We start from the raw sequence: 21,731 nt of genomic DNA, 5'->3' as shown, positions 1-21,731 counted from the left end.
TTTTCCCATAAATATTCAGTGCTTATTTGGCACTGATATAATTGAATACAAATATTTGAGTCATTTGTGAAACTAATCTGAATAAATGTGTAATTCCTCATTTGTTAAGAAATGTTACAGCAGTGGATTTGGTGAAGATTTTTAGACCTTCAGAGAGAAAGTGTTTGGGAAAAGAGAGAAACATCTCTTTCTATAAAGGAAGTAAAAGATTTAAAGCTCAAATGTCAAATTGTCAAGAGATGAAATGGTTGTCTGCTTTTTCTGTTCTTAAGTTTGATTTTGAGATGACTGTGAACATTCATGTGTGGAAAATATGACAATCATCTCTGTCCAATTGTCTTTAACCCTACTTTCATTCATTAAATAAATCAAATGATCATTTACTGACTAATGCAAATCTGTTGCCAAATACAAAGGACATGTATTAGAGCTGTAATAATGCATGGAGAGCATCATTACTTTTACCAGAAGCCTGTAAAAACATAGTTGGCCATGTTACCTGTATGAGGACCAGAATGCTGAGCTACAGATATTTGAAGGTTGTGAGTATCTGTTCTGACCACAGTATGTTCTTCTTCACTGTGCTTTCATAAAGTCTTGTATGGGAGATAACAACAGTGGTGGGACAGTTGGGCACAAATGTAATATGACCGCAACTGTCTTCATTAAAATTAAAAAGTTTCTGATGCAGATTGCAATATCTGGATGAAACATGTTTCTTTGGTAGGATAAACATTCCCAACACTTTGAAACCACTGCAGTAATGATAAAGTCAACCTGTGAAAATGTAATAGACAATGATCAAATGGCCGAACATTACTTCTAACAGTGTTGTGCATGAGCACCACAGAAATCAGGGTTTCTCAAAGTCCAGACCTCAAAATGGTAAGTAATTCCGGACCCTGTCTGTAACTCTGTGATTGTCAACTGGTGGCTCACGAGCTATCCATTCCACAGGATATTAATGAATTCAGAGAATGTCCAGATATAACGTTACTCACCAGTAGAAGAGGCCCAGTGCATCCAAAGAGTGGTGCCATCAGCTTACCAACTCCTGGCAATGAACCAAAAGTCCTAATTCATTGTTGACCCATAATACAGAACATGACTATTGCGCGTCATTTAATATGATGTCATATGAAGTTTTTAGATCCTGTACTAATAATACCACTCTGTGAAAACATTCAACAGAATTAAAAGTACTGCATTCAAAACCTTACTTCAGTAAAGGCAAGGTTTACTCATGCTTACATACTCATGTAAGTATTATCAGCAAATTGTACAGTAAAATGGTTCAGTGTTTTATTATTATATATGATGTTTTTGGATTAATATTACTGCTGCATTAATGTTTCTGTTACATTTTATTGCTGGAGATGTTCAAGGCTGAGGTAAATGTAACTGCTTTATGTACTGTTGAGTCATTTAATCTACAGCAATGCATCATAATCTATAATATTATCATATGTTTGTAATGTCGCTGTCCTGTGAGAACCACATATCTCTAAAAGGGCAACTTTGCATGAGCTCATCCATCCATTTCACATAAATTATTTAGTTTAAGAAGTAGGAAAGTTTTCTCAACCCATAAAGAGAAGTTGGGCATACATGGTTTTCGCTAGACAGGAAGAGTATGAAAAAATTGTAAACTGAAAAGCAACTAATAACTATAGCTGTCAGACAAATGTGTTTGGGGAGTGTAAACTTAAAAATTCCAAATTGCGAAATGAGCATCAACTAGTTCATTTTAATCTGTGTGAACGAACATGCACAAAACTCACTCCCAAAGTTACTGTTACTGATTATAACAAATTTAGTAACATTCTTTTTGTGTCAAAAAGTAATTTGCAATATATTTGTACTGAAAATATGCCACAGTGGTAGAATGTACTGTAAATAAATGATTTTTCTCAAATACTGTAAGTACAATTATGAGATGCTTGTACATTCACTTTCACTTTCAGCATTTCCAAATTTCGCTATGTAATATTGCACAACATTATCTAACAGCTACTGTTTTCATTACACATTAATATTTTACATCAAAACTAGTTTATGTAAAATATGATATATTGTTATAGATTTATTTACCCAATGATGTGTAAAATAGTTACAATTATCTTACCACCCACAACATTAAAATACTGCTTTAACATTAATGCTTAGTAATAATATTCCACTATTACACAGGCACCATTTTGCCACATAATGACTAATTCTACTTTGGTACCTTTAGTATCTTTGCTGATAATAACCCTGCAGTTTTCTTAAATTGCATCTTGAAGCTAGGACTGTCACTTGTGATTGTGTATATATACATTGTGCTATCACTATTTTTACTAAAGTAAAGCATCTGAATATATCTTTCACCCATGTTGGTTGATATGTTGTTTTAAATTGAATATGGATTGAAAACACATTCCAAAATACAACTTTAATTAAAATGAAATTATTGAGATGATGCCACACAGATGAATTTCTAAATGATTTATATCCAGAAAAGTAGAAGCACCTGTAACACTGTGCAATGTAATGCAATTGCCTTACAGTAGTCACTTAAAAGGGGGCTTTGTTGGGACTGTACATTTGTGTGTTGACTCACTTCTACTTTGTGGCACTCCTGAGATTGTCAAGTCAGGAGAATGCCATCAGTGTGCTACCATCTCTTATAGTAACAACAACAAGGAAAATATTCTGATTTTTTGACTACTCATCTTTTCAGTTTATCATTAACACCATGGGAAATTTGGGCTGTAGTATAAGAGAAATAGGACTTTTAAATGTGTGAAATTATTGTCATAATTCTGAGGAAAATGATGCAAAAGACACATTTTCAGTCACTCCCCATGACCCCAGTCCAGGGAAGCCCCCCAAATGAGACACTTCTATATAAACTTATTTGTCTCTCAAAGGTGTAGTCTAGAAGTTACTCCAAAATTACTGTGACTTTAACTGGCAGACAAACCACTGCCACTTTTTGAATGGTGTCAGTGGTATAACATGTATTCTAAGGTTGCATTGTAGAGTGTGAGATCTGTTCAAGTATTTTAGATAAAAAGTCATATATTTATTATGTTATCATTTATTATGCAATATTATGTGCAGATGATGATGATGATGATGATGATGATGATGATGATGACGACGACGACGATGACGATGATGAGGATGGTGCTTATCACACAGGCTCTGTGTGCTCTTATTGTGAATTCTGTGAGGTATGTTTGAAATTTAATAAGAGAAATTAAATGTAGCCATCAAAGGTCAGTCAGAAAACTAGACTTTCACAATGTAATGTCAGTGAATCCAAAATAAAGGAAACATTACACAGTGTGTTTTGATGGGAATGAACTCAAAAGATTAAACAGCTGGGATTTGTTTCATTTTAAATTGAAATGAAAATAGGACATCTGTGCAATCGTGCAGTCTACATGTCTCCACTCTGTAAGATTTATTATGTATACTCCTTTCTAACACTGTCCTCTCTGATGATCTGTTCTCTAGACTTCTTTTAAAATAAATGTGTCTTCTTCCAGCACTGTGACAGCTGTGACAAATGTCCTTGTGAAGAGGGAGACAAGGGTGAACACTGTGATGACTGCAAGGTGAGAAAATACACATTATGTGACATTTGACTTCAAGTCAGCCCATGTCCTCCTGTAAACTTCAAGGAAATTAAAATCTTAATCAACTTTGCTTTTCATAAATGAACATATATTTGATATTCTGCCTGTGACACACTAAACAAAGCTGAACAGAAGTGCTGTCTTTAATGTGATGTGATGTGATGTGATGTGATCTATGCATTCTTTCACCAAATGGAATAAAATGAATCTTATTCATAGATAAATAGATAGATAGATAGATAGATAGATAGATAGATAGATAGATAGATAGATCAATCTTGCCACCCATGCCAAAATATTTTCGCATTTAGTAATAATAGGCACCAAAATAAAATTGTCCATTAGAATGTATATATGTATGTACAGTATATACAGATATACTGTATATATGTAAAATTGTGAGATGTATTGTCTCACTTTGTGCAGGAAGCAGGTTGGGAACAGACTTAGAACTCAGCTTTGAAGTAAGACTAATTGATTAGGTTTTTTCTGATACTTTGTTTACATTTCTGACCGTATTTTTCTGCATCCATTACTTTCTGTCTTGTTCACAGATGTGCAGTTTCTGCCATGTATGTCCTGTGTGCCAAAATCTTTGCCAGCCTGGTGAGTGACAGCCACCGTAGGAAAAAACACATTTTTATAGTATCACATTAGAAAAGGAAAGTTTACTTGATGCTAATTTTAAACTGGTAACTCCTCTAGTTACCAAGCCTCCAGACTCTGCTGGAGGTCTTTTGCAGAAAGGAGGGGTTGATTTGACTTTCTAGAGTGCTAGGCAGCTGCCTAGTGGAGCCCATGGTTGCTGATTATCCAGACAAGGTTTGAAGAGTCACACTATCAATAAAGCTCTTATATTTACACATGGCTATGATCAAGCCATTGATCAAGCTAATTACAGGGACCTTGGAAAAGTTACTTGACAGCAAATCTCTTGGGGTGCCCAAACTTTTTCATGGTGCTCCTTTCCTTTTTTTTTTTTTTTGTAATTGTACAAAATTGTATAAAACAAACAAACAAAAAAAATGCTACTCACAAAACAAAAATCATATACAGTAAATGTATTTTCTGAAATCATAAAACATAAATGATTAAATAAATTATTATTTATGGTGGAGTGTTGAGGATGAGTTGAGAAGTGCGCCAGCCTGAGGAAAGAAGTTGCTCTTGTTGTATCGTGGCATAGCAGAGGTTACTGTTTTGCTTGCCAGAGAGCAGCAGGGTGAACAGGCTGTGGTTGGAGTGGGTATTGTTACTATCCTTTGGGCTCTGCGCAGGAACTTCACCTCACTGATCACAGCATCACTTATTCTCAGTAAATAGCTACTAATGATGTTCTGGGCAGTTTTAATCATTATATACAGAGCCTTCCTTTCCTGTGCCATGCATATCCTATGCCAATTTGTAATGTTTCCAGGTAGGATCATTTTTTATTACTCTCTGTAAAAGTTAACAAGAACTTGGCGCACTAATTTTGTCCTCTTAAGTTTCCTTAAGAAATATAGTTGTTTCTGAGCTCACTTTACCAGGGTGGAGATGTGTGATGGCCATGACAGGTTCTCTGTGATGCTGAACACTGTTGACCTGTTGCACCTTAACTCCACTCATTCCAGTATGGGTGTGTCTTTGCCTTCTTTTTCCTCAAATGAACAATCAGCACTCTGCAACATTGCTAATTTCCTCATGATATGAAATCTGATTGTTGTTTGAAATCCAGCCCATGATGGTGGTGGACTGTATTGGATAGAATTTTTATATAGCACTTTTCTAGTCTTAACAAAGTGCTTTTACAACACATCAGCATACACCCATTCACACACACATTCATACACTGGTGGCTGGATACCACCTGCTCATTACAAGTAGCAACTATTCACATGCACACTGACGCATTGATGACACAGCATTGGGAGCAATTTGGGGTTCAGTATCTTGCACAAGTATAGTTCAACATGCAGAAGTATACTTGCACAAGTATAGTTCAACATGTGGACTGCAGGGGTCAAGTATTGAACCACCAACCCTCTGATAAGTGGACAACCTGCTTTACCTCCTGAGCCATGCATCTGGGGTGTCCTCTGCAAACTTCACAACAGAGTTCTCTCCATGTCTGGGATTGCAATCATGGTGTGTAGTGTGAAGAGGAGAGGGCTGAGCACACAGCCCAGGGGGGCTCCGGTGTTAAGCACAAGAGTGGAAGAGGTGTGACTACTTATCCAAACTGTCTGTCAATATCAATGAACTGAAATCAACTAACAGCTTCTGATGTATGTGTACTATTTTCAATGAATGGGAAGACTGGGTAGTGGGCAGTGCAAATGGCATCCTCTGTGGATATGTTGGTTCTGAATGCAAACTGGTGAGGTTGCAGACTGGCTGAAATGTTGTTTTCTCAAAGCACTTCATCAAAATGGGGTCAAGTACCACAGGGCGGCAGTCATTTAGACTAGACCTTTTAGGTACATGGACTTGGAAACAAATCTTGAGTTAACTTGTGACTGAGGAAGGTTCAGGAGGCATTGATCATGCATTTATTGAAGCTAGATCAAGGAGAGCAGTACAAGAAAGTCAGTGTAATGCTATTCACGTCTGAAGGATGCTTCCTGGCAAGGAGAATTAAGATAAGATAAGATAAGATAAGATAAGATAAGATAAGGTAAAGTAGCAGGAATCTAAAAAGGAGACATAGAAAGGAATAAAAAATACAAAATTGAAAAAAAAATATATATATATATATTCTAATCTTTCGTTTGCAGCTCTTAAAACTCTCTTGTAAACTGGAATTAAGTGTACAGCATTGTGATCAGAACTAGCAACAGGGGGTGTCACTCTAGCAGTGTAAGCACTTTCTACATTTCCATAACAACAAAATTTCATTGCTCAATGTAAAGATTTCACACATTGTTCATAGTCAGGTAGTGCCATTTCAAGCTTGCACAGGTTAAAATGCCCAAGTGTTTATACTTGCAACTGATCATATATACAGTCATTCATGTAACCAGCAGCTCTAGCAGCAGTCGCACATAGACTGAACAGAAGGATACATTTCCAAATTCTCTGAACAGGCTCTTACAAGGCTCTTAAGATTTCAAGATCAAGATTTCCAGATTCTTTATTGTCATGTGCAAGTAACAATGTAACATCATCACCAGTAATGAAATGTGTTTGTGCTTGGTGCCAACTCAACTTTACGGTGCAATATTCACTTCACTGTGCAATATTCAAGAATAAAATATATACATATAAAAGTAAATATGAATAAAATACAGGTAGCATAAAAATAGAATAGAATAAAAGTTGAATAAAAACTGTAGAAGTACAATAAAAATCACTGGAGGTGCAAGAGTGTGTGTGTGAGTCTGTGAGTGTGTATATTGGTGTGTGTGTATGGCAGTAAGCAAAGTTATTCAATGTCATGTTTACATACAGCAGCTCTCACTGTGTACTGTCTGTACCACTTATCATTCACATATGTACAGATGTCTCCACCTCTGCCTTTTCCTGAAGCTGCTGTTCTGTCTGCCCGGTTAAGGGAAAAACCTTCCAACACAACCAGAAAGCTAACAATGTCCAAATGAAGCCAGGTCTCACTAAGCACCATAATTCCCACTTCCTGGTTCTCATAGCAGATCATTTAATCTTTACTCTAGGCGAAAAATTTACTGTTCAAAAGCTATTGTTCTATATTTAGCCTCTGCTCTGCTCTGCCTTTTTATTACCCATTTTACAGCATTAGCATTAAAACATTAAACACACAACATGCACATCAATAAACATCGCAGCAGTACCAAGTTCTCCACACTCTTATTATTTTTGCTTGTCAGAGGTTTGAGACAGCAAACATAAGTATTTTGTCACATGTGCACGCCCTACTGAATTGTCTCCTATGCCTCTAAAGCCATCACGAAAAAAGAGCCTTACATTTCCAAACAGACACAGAAACAAGTCTATTTCAGCCCACCTGCAGGTTTAAACTCACTGTGAGTATTATCTGTGCTGGGCACAGCCCGAAGTTGCCCTGGCTGCACTAGGGGAACATTGGTGATTGAGAAGCCTGTTATGCATATGTGATGAGGGGAGGAGGGGAGCCCTGTGAAAGCAGAGAGATGAGAAGCTGTCTGAAGCTTACGGTTCAGCTCTGAGAGGTATGAGGCAATGTCCACCATGAAGGCCAAATCACACACTTGTATCACTGAGTTTCCACATCAGGCTTTCTCTTCGTCTCTATCAATTATTACAGACAAACTGACACTTTGGAACTCTTTTACTTTGTCCAGTGGTAGCAACTCAGTAGTAACAACAAGGCACTTCTTCATAAATTCTCCTTCTGTATGAGGTTTCAGTTTCTTAGCTATTAGCTTGATCACCACAAAACCTGTGGGAATAACACTGTCTCTGTCAGAATGTGGTGTCGTGAAAACTGCTTGTTGGGCACCCAAACTCCACTGAAGAGTGTTAACTTTATCCAGGCACATTTGTCCTTGCTCCTCGTGCAGTTTAGCATGTGTTAGAGCAGTAATGATGCTCTCATCATCGCTTTCATCACTTTGAGCACATTTCCACATACTAACTTGGCTTGGCACACTGGCTTGCCTTTTACTTTTACAAAGCAGGTTCTCCACCCCTGCCTTAGATGCTCATTGTAGTTGCAGAGAATATGTTGTTTCTTTATGATCCCATCAAACACAGGCATGGTAAAGCAAAATAAAAGAAAATTTGCACCAGTAATTATTTTTGAGATCCTGTCCGTGGTGCCAATTTGTGAAAGAGAGTGTGTGAGAGCTATTGAACTAATGGCAGAAGAAGTTTGAAAAGACCTAGATCTCTTACACAGAAGCATTTATTGATCAAGGAGAATAGATGAGCATTCTGCTGGAATACAGTCCGTCTGTTGAGTCTGTTGAATCTTGCTTCACCTGAGAGACAGAGAAGCCCAGCTTTATCAGGACAGCTGCACCACCCAGACAGTCTGTCATAATACCTTTTAGACCTTTTACAACACAAGTCACACAAGTCACTTTTACACAACAAGTCTGCATTCACCCATTCATACACATTTGTATGCTAAGCCACCTGCTCATTACAAGCATTAAGCATTCAAGCACTCCGATGGCACAGCATCAGGTACAGTATCTTGCCCCTGTCTACTTTGACATGTAGACAGTCGAGGCTTGGGATCGAACCACCAACCCTCTGACAGGTGGACGAGCACTCTACCTCCTTTGACCAGAGTCAAATTCCTTGTACGTGCACACATACTTAGCCATTCTGATTCTATTTGTTCACCCACATGATGAGATCCCAATACCTGCCCTTGAGAAAGTTGCATTTGGTAAGTCTTTTATTTCCTGGGTGCAGTTACTATACACTTCCTTATATACCATATTCCATTTTGTAAAAATGACCTATTGAAGCCAGCTAAAATAGATTCCAGATTTTCTTTCTGGAATGGACAGGACCAGAACATGTTAGGTGACTTCTATCAGAATGGCATGTTTGCCAGCTTTTTCCATCTACTTCAGTCAGACCATTTCCGATACTTTCAAATCAGATGCCTTCTCTGATCTAACACGCCATCATTCCCAAATGTCCCTTTAACCACTAGAATTGTTTACATTGCACCATTGATGGAAATGACAAATTGTCATATTTCCTCTCTATATGAACACCAGACACACCATCTGCCCTGAGACAGAATGAGAAACACCATTAGGGGCCACTTTTTCAGACTTGTCATGGAAGTAGGTACTGAAAAACCTAAACTCTTGCTCATCCTGTGCAAAACTCCACTTAATTTAAGATCATTTCACAGTAATTTATCCTCTCTCTCTCATCAAGTCTAGCAATCACTCAGAGGGTGAATGGCACTATATGAAAATAAATGTTGGACTTTGCTGTTTGTTGGCAGAGGCTCCAGCTCACGCTTACTTTGTCTTTTTTTTATTCATCAGGAGGTTTTCTCGATGAAGTGACTGGATCAATCTACAAGTAAGTCATGTTCACACTGAACAGAAACCTGTTCAAACAACTGTTTATGAACAGCAGTCTTTATTTTCTGCTTGTGTCTCCATCCACAGGACTGTAGCTGACGTCTTTGATGATGATGATGATGATGACAACTGAACCCAACCATATGTTGCCACCATGTGGCCAAACTAATATGTTTCACCTTCACTTCTGATTTTCATTGTTATTTTTGTCTATTTCTTGACAATATTAAATGTTTGTTCACCAATGACTGAATAGAAAATGTTTAAACAATAACTTAATATACTTGTGTACTGTTGTTAACTGACAAGTCTATGGTGTACTTGAAAAATGAAAATGAAATATTTGAAGTCATATTTGAGGTATGTTAAATAATAAAGAGGGTACATTTTCACAGACTTATTGATTTTAAAATGCTCACTAGACTCTCTGAAGTACTATTTTCAATGAAAGAAAAATGTCCTTCAGAATAGATTCTACTTGAATCCAACAGCTGCCAGACGACAGTAAACAGGCAATTTTGAGCAGTGTAGTAAGGCAGAGGCGTGTACCACAGTCACATGACTTGGACTCAAATAAAACATGTCAATAAGTCATATCAATCATGACTAAGTCAATAAGTCATGAATCTAAACAGTCACTGAAGTCACATTTATTTAGGCCATACAGGTTTCTGTCATACTGGCATTCTGGGTAATGAGTGTGGACAAATTAGACAAACAAACTCTTTAAAAAACAAACAAACATCAGTATTAACTCAAAATCAGATATCAATAAAGAGTGTCAGCAGCACTGGAATGAAGAGACAAGGGGATTTATATTCAATTGAAAATAGAATGGGTATCGTGAGAAATACAAGAGAAAATAGAAGCAAGGAGGATTAATAACTAGATTAAGAATAGAACAGAGTGGCTTTTAACCATATGTTTCCCATGTAGACTGCCGAAGTCAGGGATCGAATCACTGACTGCCTAATAATTGGATGACAACACATGGGAACTGCTCTTATAACAGGAAACCGGGGAAACAGTGTGCTGTGCTGAGTTAAACCCAGATGGATTTATTCTGTCAGTGCAGGCATTTGACCCAAACCCACTGAAAGACTTGGATTGAAGCAGACCAAACACCGTGTAACAGATTAACTCTTTTACCTGTGATGGTAAGGTGAATTGATGTGTGGAGCTAAGCTAGTGAACCCAGGTGCAGACACAGAGTCAGGTATGAGATTTAAGGTATTTTATTGCAGGGCAAAAGGAATGGGATATGACCCTGGTCCAAACCAAGAAGAGAGACCAGAGAGGATATGGACCAAAGAGGATTTGGATCCCCAGAGTGGAGTTCCGAGACAGGTGGCAGGGCTGACAAGATGAAAAGATGGAGGCAGAGGGCGGAGCACAGCAGGAACTGCAGGGAGAGGAGAAACAGGATTAGTCAAGGTTAAGAGGCAACGAGCAGATACAAAGTAGAAGGGCAGAAAACACAGACTGACTGAGCAGGTACTATGATCTGGCAGGGTGGATGTGGCAGAGCTGAGTCTTTGAGTCTTCATTACAGGATAGCATGCAGATGGAGAGGTTTTGTCTCCAGTCTGGCAGTCATATACTACAGAGACACACAGGGAGAGAGGGAGAGAGAGGCTCCGAGAGAGTCAGTAGGTTAAGGCATATCAATTTATCATCCTCGGGCAGGAGATGTAGCAATTTGAATTTAAACATTTGCTCAGCACAGAAATGCAGCCCATCAGGTTTAAATGAAAATACAACTGGATGTCATCAGCACACAGATGATAAGAGATGTTCCAAAAAGCTACTTTTCAAAAATGTTTTCTAAAATCTTGGGAAAGGAAAGGGAGTTTAGAAATAGATCTGTAGTTCTATAGTATGGAGGGGTCCAGATTTGGTTTCTTCAATAACAGTTGAACAATAGTCTACTTAAAATACATTGTGACACAACGTGATCAAAAAGAGCAGTTTATGATATTGACAATGCAGGGACAGAGTAAGCTGAAAACCTTTAAAAACAAAGGTTGGTAGCACATTTGGCGGGCTTGTCTTAACAGAGCTGCAATACCATCCATGGACACAGGATAGAAGAAGTTGGGTGGATTTGAGGAACCAATAACAAATGGACTGGATAAAGGTAAGATGTTTGCCCAAACATTTATATCCTTGTCTATAAAATAATTAAGTTATCACAGTCAGTTTTAGAGAAGATTGGTCAGTTAGGAATGCGTGGGAAAGGCAATATAGTAAACGGTATCAAACAGTACTTTAGGATTTCTCTTGCTGCAAAATTTTAGATTATAGAAGAAGATATCCCAGCTTTCACCATGCCATTACCCATTAGTTCCCTGAGATGTTGCCTGTGTGTTTCGAGTTTTGTGGCTTTCCACAAGCAATCAGTCCTTAAACATTTACGCCAAAAACTCTGGATGATTTCATTGTTGGGCAGCACGGTGGCGCAGCAGGTAGTGTGCGTGCCTCACAGCAAGGAGGTCTCTGGTTCGATCCCCGGGTTGGGCAGGGTCTTTGCATGTTCTTCCCGTGCATGCGTGGGTTCTCCGGGTTCTCTCTCGGGCACTCCAGCTTCCTCCCACAGACCAAAAACATGCTCATTACGTTAATTGGTGTCTCTAAATTGTCCATAGGTGTGAATTAAGGTGTTTTTAAGAGGAGGCTCAAGACTCACCTTTTTAGTTTGGCTTTCAATTGATTTCTTTTACTCTTTTAATTCAGACCTGTTTTATCCTGGCCTATTGTCTTTAGCCTTTAGGCGATTTTACTTTAGGCCTTATGTCTCTTATTCCATTGTCTTTTAGGTTTCAGGTCTTTTTATTCCATTGTCTTTTATGTTTTAGCTCCAGTGTCTCCTCATGGGGGGCCTCCACGCTGGGAGGTGTGTCTGGCCTGCCCGCTGGGGCGTCGTCCTGGGGACTCCTTGGGCCCGGAGGACTGGGGGGATCTGCCCTGTGTGTGGAGTCCATCCCGGTCTATCTGGGTTGGGGGTCTCTGCTACGGCAGCGCTCCCTGTGGGCTGTGACCCCTTGCAGTGTGGATGAGCTCCCCATGGGTGGTTTTTTTCCTCTCTTGATTCCTCAGTGCCCTGCCATGTCATTATACCGACAGCTACGTTGGGGTGTGTGTGTGTGTGTGTGTGTGTGTGTGTGTGGGGCTGTGTGGTTGCGTACTATTTTGCACTATCATGGGTGGGTGTATGTATTTGTGGTTGTGTTCTATTTTCTATTATCATGTTTTTATCTTTTGTCAAGCACCTTGTGTTGCATTTTTTATGTATGAAAGGTGCTATACAAATAAAGTTTGATTGATTGATTGATTGAATGGTTGTATGTCTGTATGTCTGTCTATGTTGCCCTGCAATTGGCTGGCGACCGGTTCAGGGTGTACCCCGCCTCTCGCCCATTAGGGCGATAGGCTCCAGCCCCCCGCAACCCTGAAAGGGATATGCGGGTATAGAAGATGAATGAATGAATGAATTTCATTGTTCCATGGGGATGGATGTTTGAAAGGGAACTGTTTTAGAGAAGCTACTTTATCCAGCACAGTGAGCAGTGGTTGTTAAATGATTCAACTAAAATGTCCATGTTTCCATCCATTAAAATAAAATTTCTGTCAAACCCCATAGGGAAATTGCTATCCACAGCCTCATACATGAAAATATGGCAAGAAAGTTAAGACTCCAATGTAAAGGAAATGTCCAATCAAACACATTGTGGTCACTGACACATAATGGAACCAACAAATTCAGTATTTATACCATATGTAAAAACAAGGTCCAGAGTGTGCTCATCCACGTGTACATGTTGTACACGTACATGTTGTCAATGAGTTTGAAAAATTCAGAGGCAATCAATCAATATGACGACGATAATACCTTATCCAGCTTTATAATAGATGATCAAAAAATCAGCCAAATCTGTTAAAAGACAGCTGAATTGGGCCTAGTCATTGGTAAATTAAAATACAAAAGGATTTATCTGAATGGCTGGATATTTGCATTTAAGAAGAGCAGTAAGACTAAGTCCACCACCATGGCCCGTCACCTGGGTTGCACTGATCAAAGAGGAGTCTGCGAGACAGAGCTTGATCAGATTGGAATAATCGATATTCTGCTGCCATGTTTCAGTAAAGATAATAAACTCCAAACTGTCATGACAAAGAAGTCATTCAGGATAAATGACTTGTTAAGAATAGACCATGCTCTATCCATTGTGTTATACTGTGCGTTGTTATGTTTTTCTGTGTATGTGCTGTTTGTGAGTTTCCTTCCAGGGGGGTATTCCAGAAAGTGGGTTATGTGAAAACTCAGAGTAAGTTTACCCTGAGATGAGGGAAACTCTGAGTTATCCGTTCCAGAAAGGGAGGTAACTGAAACATTCTCTGGCCACACCTCACCAACCTCACACACTGTGGACGTCCGTTCACATCACAGCAAATTTTATGCATAGCGCTACGTTTTGTTTTTTGTTTTTTTTTGCAAACGGTAGTTTTTTGTTCAACACTGGGGATGCAGAGCACTTTGGAAAGGCGACAGTGTGTAGAGCTGTGAGGAAAGTAACCCTCAGAAAGAAACAGGCATTTCAGAAGCACTGAAATGCCTGTTACCAATGATGGTAGTGTTCCCCGGAAACAAACCTGTTAGAAATATCAAAGAGGAATTCCACAGGATTGCAGGTGACTGATGTAGAAATTATATATTCTATTATTTTAAACTATGATATACATTCTGCTATGCCCTCAGAGTGGGTTCAGTAGCTTAATTAGCTGTCATTTTGCAGGGCTTCCAAATGTGATAGGATGCATAGATGGGACACAAATTCCTATTACTGCACCTGCAGAAGGGGACTGTGTGAATAGAAAATCCTTTCACAGTCACATGTCCGGGTCCTACTATCTTAAAAATTATGTACATGAAAATGTATACATTACAATACACTGTATCTCATGTCATTCTCCGCACTGTGAAGATCATATGTGATGCAGCCTACATCATTACAAATGTAGAAGCCAAGTGGCCTGGCTCTGTACATGATTCCCAGATCTACCGGGAGTGTAGTCTGAGCAACAGATTTGCACATGGTAAGGAAGCTAAAACTTTGTACAAATGTTCTTTGTCTCCCTTTTTAATGCACTCAAATGTGTCCTCTATACTTACAGGAGTGTTTGATGGCTACCTAGTGGGGGATTGAGGCTATCTATGCCAGCCCACTCTGTTGACCCCCTACCCTGATCCTGAGCTGGGGCCCCAACAACATTTTAATGTGGCCCACTGCAGGACTAGAGCCCAGGTTGAGATGGACATAGGCATACTCAGATCTCGGTTTCTGAGCCTACGTAAGCTCAGGGTCACCCCAGAGAGGGCATGTGACATCATTTGGCTGTAGCATGTGGCTTGTGTTGTTCTCCATAATATTGCAACTATTAGAGGAGAGCAACACCCTGCAACATCCGCCTGCACCGCTGAGATGCACCGGAGGAGCTCAGCCCCGCCCCCTGCCACACTCCAGACTGCTGAGAGGGAAAACACAGGCAGAACAGAAAAAACAACCACACGGGACCACAGCCATAACATTCATAACTGTATGCTACGATCTTAAGTACGCGTGTTAAGTCAGTGGAATAGTACATTCAAACTTAAGCGTTGACTAGGGTAGCAATTTTCTCCCATGCCGTTTCTCCCGAAATATGTGCTCATACTCCCCATAGGCCTACAATAAGACCTCCATCTCCATCGGGGTAAAATAACTTGATCTTTTTTTGGTTTGTTTGTTTGTTTGTTTTTTTCCAGTTGTCATGGTGACTCGTGGTATCGCGGCTCCATTGATGGCTTTTTATAGTGTTTGTACACCTGCGCAACTCAAGGTGAACATACTCAGAGTTGATTGAACTAACTCAGATCAGCTGTTCTGGAACTTTCCCATCTCAGAGTAAGTCAACCTCCTACCTGGAATACCCCCCAGGTGAGGATGTTAATGCAAATACAAATGACAATTAATTTCAATTACTTCAAGATGGCGCCGCACGAGTGGCAGCTTGTTACAGCAGCTCCAGATATTTGTCTTTGTCTTAGTGTGTGTGCGTTTTTTTTTTCCCCTCAATGCTATTATATGCTCACATTAACCGTATCATCTGGTACAATTTGAAGGCTGTTTTTTTTTCTCAACTGTGAAATAACACTATTTATTATCCATATTGGCAACAGTGTTTTTATAAACTGTACATATAGTATACATGCTTACACTCGTGAAATTCAATGTCCTTTCTCTGTCTGCAACAGTATTTCTCAAGTACAATACAACATATGACATTAGTAGTTTTTCCTGATAAGAATATTGTCATAGTACTTTTATGGGCAGTAGGATTTTTATGGCATTCAGTATTTATATAATCTGTACATAATGTACATATACATAGCTGTTTTTCTGTTCTGTATCCTGTGCACTTTTTTTTATCTTGACCCTTTTATACCACTGTTTCTGCTTTTTGTAATGCTTGTTGGCTGTAACAACTTAATTTCCCCATTGTGGGATCAATAAAGTCTTGTCTAAAATCTTATCTTATCATATCTTAAGAATATGTTAATGTATATACAGATGAACCTAAAACATTGTACAATAGATTTGGGGTAGCGTTTAGCATTCCAGAATTGAATATAATGTCAAATAAAAGGGTTAGTGATAACCTAGCAGTGTATACAGTCTGCTGTATACAACTGTCAGCTATTCTGGGGGTGACTGTCGCTCAGGAGGTAGAGTGGGTTGTCCACTAGTCAGAAGGCCGGTGGTTCGATTCCTGACTCCTCCAGTCTGCATTTCACTGTCCTTGGGCAAGAAACTGAATCCTAAATTGCTCTCAATAGGTGTGTGTGTGTGTGTGTGTGTGTGTGTGCACAAGAGAGAGTGTTTGTGTGAATGAGGAAATGATTGTGTGAATGAGAGAATGTGGCATGTGTTGTAAAGCGCTTTGAGTAGTCTGTAGACTAGAAAAGCGGCATATGAATACAGGCCATCGACCATGAAGTCTATATTCAGCTCACTTTAAGCTGGATAGAGGAAGTCAAACCAAGTGTAACCCTGGTTAGTTTCATGGAATGTAATTAACAGACCCCTATGAATGCATCGCTGTGCTTCTCGCCTGACGGTGGAATTTCCGAACTTACCTGAATGCGTCACCTACAGCTCGCGGTGTATGTGAGGAAGTGGACGCAGAGAACAAGAAAGAAAAAAAAGGAGAAACCTCATGAAGCCGCAGTGCAAAGTGTCCTCGTTCAGCGCTCATGATATTTTGCGGAAGTTGTGATAGAATTGTCGTTAAAAATTGAGTGTGAAGAGAAACTTACCTGGTGGAAGTGAAACCGATCACGGGAGCGACTCCAACGGACTGTTTCCTCGAACTTTTCTGAACTATTCTGGCTGTTTTTTTAGGGACGATTTCTTCAGTTCAACTGTGATTCATATCACCCGCCATTGCTGCGTGGAGGCTTTTGGTTCAACTGCAGCCTGTATCGCCCGCCATTTCCGCGTGGAGGGTCTTGGTTCATCAACCAGTGTGGACTGCAGTGGGGTAGGACAAGGTTCAGTCCTGAGGAGTGACACCTTTTAGTTGTACTTTTTTTTCTGAGATCTCAGTATTTTTTTTTTTTTTTTGGTTTATTTATTTTATTTTATTTTATTTTTTTTACTTTTTTGAAAAAAAAAAAAAAAAAAACTGACAAAGGAACTTAAAGAACTGGTTTCCTTGTGGAGGACCCTGAAAGACAATTAATAAACTGAAACATACAACGGAAACAGGGAAGAATAAGGACAATTGAATCCATTAAAGGGGAAAGAAATATACATTTTTTATTTTATCTTTATTATTTTCCATACCGGTACTTACCTGGTCAGCCGATTTGATTTCATTCTGTCAATTCATGTGGAAGGAACTGCATTTCATTTAATGAATGTAAGGCTGAACATTTTCTGTTGAAGAGAAAAATTGAACATTTAAATACAGACATTTATATCACATGGTGTGTTGTGTGGTCTGTGGGCTGGAGATCAATTGCTCTCATGCATCAGCGCTACTGCCAATCTCCTTACCCAAACCTAGAATCTTCTGATAGAGCCCGAGAAACTAAGAGAAAGGTTACACAATGAAAGCTTTGATAGGTTCTGATTCCAGTAGTGCGCTAACAAGTGCTAAATACACACAGGGACAAGGCATAGCATTGATATAGCTCAAACAATATTCAGAATTAGGAGGGCAGTAATAAAAATCTAATTTGTTTGGATCCTGCACATACTGGTGTGAATGGAAATGAGCTAGCAGATATCCTAAGTATGCAAAAGGAGCAACAAGAAAAAGAGAAATACATATCGTAATGAAATATAGCAAGGCTGAGACTAAAAGTATAATCAAATCAGAAGTGGAAAAAGAAATGGCAAGGAGAGTGGGCTAGAGGAAGCCTTAATGGCCAATACGGTTGCAGCATTCAAAGGAAAGTAGGAGAAATGAAAGGAAGCAATAGAAATGATAATAATACAGTATATAATACATGATATATAATACAAATTATACATATAATGATAAGATAAGACTTACTAATCCTATGCCAGGAAAATTTATTTGTTACAGACAGCAAGAATAAAAAGGAGGGATAGAAAAGAACAAATAGACACTGAAAAGGATACAAAATAAGATCAGCTTTCTGCATGTACATTATATACAAAAAGAGTATAAAAATTGCCTTGTTAAGGATAGTTTCACAATGGAATATTTTGAATTTCACATGAGTAAGATATGGATAATAAAATACAGTGGGTTTGTACTATTGCAAGATAGAAAATATATAACACAATAAAAATTATGCAAGTAAAGTAAAAAATAGATGATATTGCAAAAGATAGTTGCACAGATGTAATGGTTATTTGCAAATGTTAACATAAATTGCAGAGTAGTGCAAAAAGTAGGTTTGTGATGTTGTAATGTGAAACAGCATCAACACAGTGCTACATTAAATGATGCTGCTGGAGTTGAACAGTCTGACAGCCATTGGACTGTAGGACCTGCAGCAGTCTGTCGCCGAAGGAGCCACTTAAGGCCCCCACCATCTCATGTAGAGAGTGAGAAAGGTTGTCCATGATTGATGCTCTCAAGACCAGTTTGCTCAGTCTTTTTCTGTCCCTCTCAGAGCTCCCACAGCCCCAGCAAACCACTGCGTAGAAGTTGCAGAAGCTAGTGTCATAAAATGTTCTTAACAGTGTCCAAAAGGCTAGGCAAGGCAAGGCAAATTTAATTGATAAGACCCTGTCTTCTCAGCAGATGGAGATGACTTTGGCCCATCTTATACAGGACATCTTTGTTGTTAGTCCAGTCCATTTTGTGGTTGATTTGAACACCCACGTATTTGTACTTGCCCACAATCTCGATGTCCAGTTGAGGTGTGGTGTGAAAAGGGTATTGCTGGTATCAGGGATGGTCTCGGGGAGGAAGAGGGGGTGTGAAGTAGTCAAGCCATCAGGTATGGGCTCTGGTGGATTGGAGAGAGAATGCAACAAGAATCAAATCTGTTGAAAAATTGATTCAGTTCATTTGCCAAGTCCTGGTCTCCAGATTCTGGGCCCATCCCACTGTCTTTGGTGTGGCCAGAGATTGTTTTAAGGCCTCTATAGACCTCCATGGTGTTGTTCCCCCATAGGTGCTTCTCCAGCTTCCTCATCTTCCTTTTCTGCTCCCTCTGCACCCTCAGCTCATTTTGGTCCCCAGATCTAAAAACAGTTGTTTCAACACAAAATAACACAGTTAAAACTTAGTGCATGACAGATCACATCCAGCACAACGACCATCAGCACTGGAGCCCCCCAGGGATGTGAGCTCTCCCCCCTGCTCTTGTTCCTCCACACCAATGGCTGCACCTCAGGAGACCTGCCTGTTAAATTCAGGCTTGCAGATGACACAACGGCATCAGCCTCATCCAATACAGTGACGAGTCCGCATATAAATGGGAGGTCGAACAGCTTGTTCTCCGGTTCAGTCAGACCAACCTGGAGCTGAACATGCTCAAAACTGTGGAGATGACAGTGAACTTCAGGAGAATGCCCAAACACTGCTCCCATCACCATCCTCAACAACACTATTTCTACTCTGGAAACCTTCAGGTTTCTGGGATCCACTATCTTGCAGGACCTAAGGTAGCCTTCAAACATACCTTCAATCCTCAAGAAGGTGCAAATTGGGATCAAGTAAAAGTAAAGTCTAAGAGGATTCTGCTTCAGGAGAAGCTCTCCCAGCTGAGCGTGCCTAACTCCACCTGCAGGTGGATTACAGGCTTCCTGTCTGACAGGAAACAGTGTGTGAAGCTGGGGAAACACGTCTCCGACGCAAAGACCATCAGCACCGGATCCCCCCAGGGCTGTGTTCTTTCTCCTCTGCTCTTCTCCCTGTATACAAACAGCTGCACCTCCAGTCACCAGTCTGTCAAGCTCCTGAAGATTGCGGACGACACCACCCTCATCGGACTCATCTCTGATGACGAGTCCGCCTACAGGTGGGAGGTTGACCATCTGGTGACCTGGTGCAACCATAACAACCTAGAGCTCAACACTCTAAAGACAGTGGAGATGGATGTGGACAACAGGCCTGCCCCCATCACCCTCTGTGATTCCACTATTGACACTGTGGACTCTTTCCGCTTCCTGGGAACTATCATCTCCCAGGACCTCAAGTGGGAGCCAAACATCAGCTCCCTCATCAAGAAAGCACAGCAGAGGATGTACTTCCTACGGCAGTAGGAAATTCATTCACCGCCAAGGACAAGGGCAGAGTGCAGCGTGTCATTAGGTCTGCAGAGAAGGTGATTGGCTGCAATCTCCCATCTCTTCAGGACCTGTACGCCTCCAAGACCCTGAGGTGTGCAAGAAATATTGTGGCTGATCCCTCTCACCCCAGACACAAACTCTTTGAGACACTCCCCTCTGGCAGGAGGCTGCGGTCCATCAGGACCAAAACCTCACTCCACAAGAACAGTTTTTTTCCTGTGTGCTGTCAGCCTTATCAACAAGGCCCGGAACCCCCCCGACACTCTTCACACTCTGCCTCATCTTGTCACATTGACATAGACACAATTCTATGCGTTACATTAACGCTCAGCTTGGACTTCTTTCTGAAAAAACAGACTGTGTTTCCAGAAAAAAAAAAAAAAAAAAACAGACTTGTGTATATACATATTGTTATATTTTGAACTTCTTTAATAGCTTATTTTTAGTAGATGTGTCATACACCAACTTCACCAAAACAAATTCCTTGTATGTTTAAAATCATACTTGGCAATAAAGCTTTTTCTGATTCTGATTCTGATGTCCTTCCTGTGTCAGGTCAATCTGCCTCAATAGCAGCTGATCCAGTTCTACACAGGAATAATAATTAGAATCTGTTAATACACAGTTTTTAATATGTACCACCATTCACTGTCACCGTCAACACGTATTGTAAATTTCATTGTACATATTGTTTATTGCCTCGCCATTATTTGTATATATTGTTCATTGTATATTTTATATTTTTGCACGCTTTAACTTATTGTTCAGTCTTTTGTATGTCTTTTTCCTATGCAAGTACATTGAGTGCTGTGTTTAAAACTAAACACAAATTCCTTGCATGCATATATGAAGAATATTTCATTTACAAACTAGTATAAATGACAAAACATCTTGAAAAATGTAATGGAAACATCTTTGAGTCCACCTGGTAAAAGGCAGACTTTTTTTCCTGAACCCCTTCAATGTTATTATTTTTACCAATAAAAAAAAGTGCTGCATTCATACCACAGCATGATTTTGATTCTGATTCTGAAATAGAAAGGAGGATATAATGTAATGTATATAATGGTAATATGGGTAGATGTGGTCATTGTGGTCTACAGGAGATGGTGGAGCATGTATTTTTATGCTGTCCTAATTATCAACAAGCGAGGCAGACATTTAAAATTGCGCTCCAAATAAAAGGAAGCGCATGGCATTAAGCGTTTCAGATGATGTGGGCAACAGGGCTATTTTACATTTACACTCCAATCCAGAAGGTGTCGGTAAAACACCTAAAAGCTGTTTGCAACCCGCCATTA

At 39.6% G+C, this 21,731-nt stretch overlaps 1 protein-coding gene across 1 annotated transcript in view; it reads left to right on the top strand.

The window, feature by feature from the left end:
• Window positions 1-9,755, top strand: part of LOC143334499 (uncharacterized) — an 11,718-nt gene extending 1,963 nt beyond the window's left edge. The window contains exons 2-6 of the mRNA XM_076753319.1: window positions 3,106-3,218; window positions 3,537-3,605; window positions 4,181-4,232; window positions 9,578-9,614; window positions 9,704-9,755. Coding sequence (XP_076609434.1) covers window positions 3,106-3,218; window positions 3,537-3,605; window positions 4,181-4,232; window positions 9,578-9,614; window positions 9,704-9,749 — 317 coding nt within the window. The 3' untranslated portion in view covers window positions 9,750-9,755. The remainder of the gene's footprint in view (window positions 1-3,105; window positions 3,219-3,536; window positions 3,606-4,180; window positions 4,233-9,577; window positions 9,615-9,703) is intronic.
• Window positions 9,756-21,731: the final 11,976 nt, after the last annotated feature.

Source organism: Chaetodon auriga, chromosome 16, assembly GCF_051107435.1.
Source record: "Chaetodon auriga isolate fChaAug3 chromosome 16, fChaAug3.hap1, whole genome shotgun sequence".
NCBI lineage: Eukaryota > Metazoa > Chordata > Actinopteri > Chaetodontiformes > Chaetodontidae > Chaetodon > Chaetodon auriga.
Note: the sequence above shows the minus strand (reverse complement) of the source record. Positions and strands in the feature narration are given on the sequence as shown.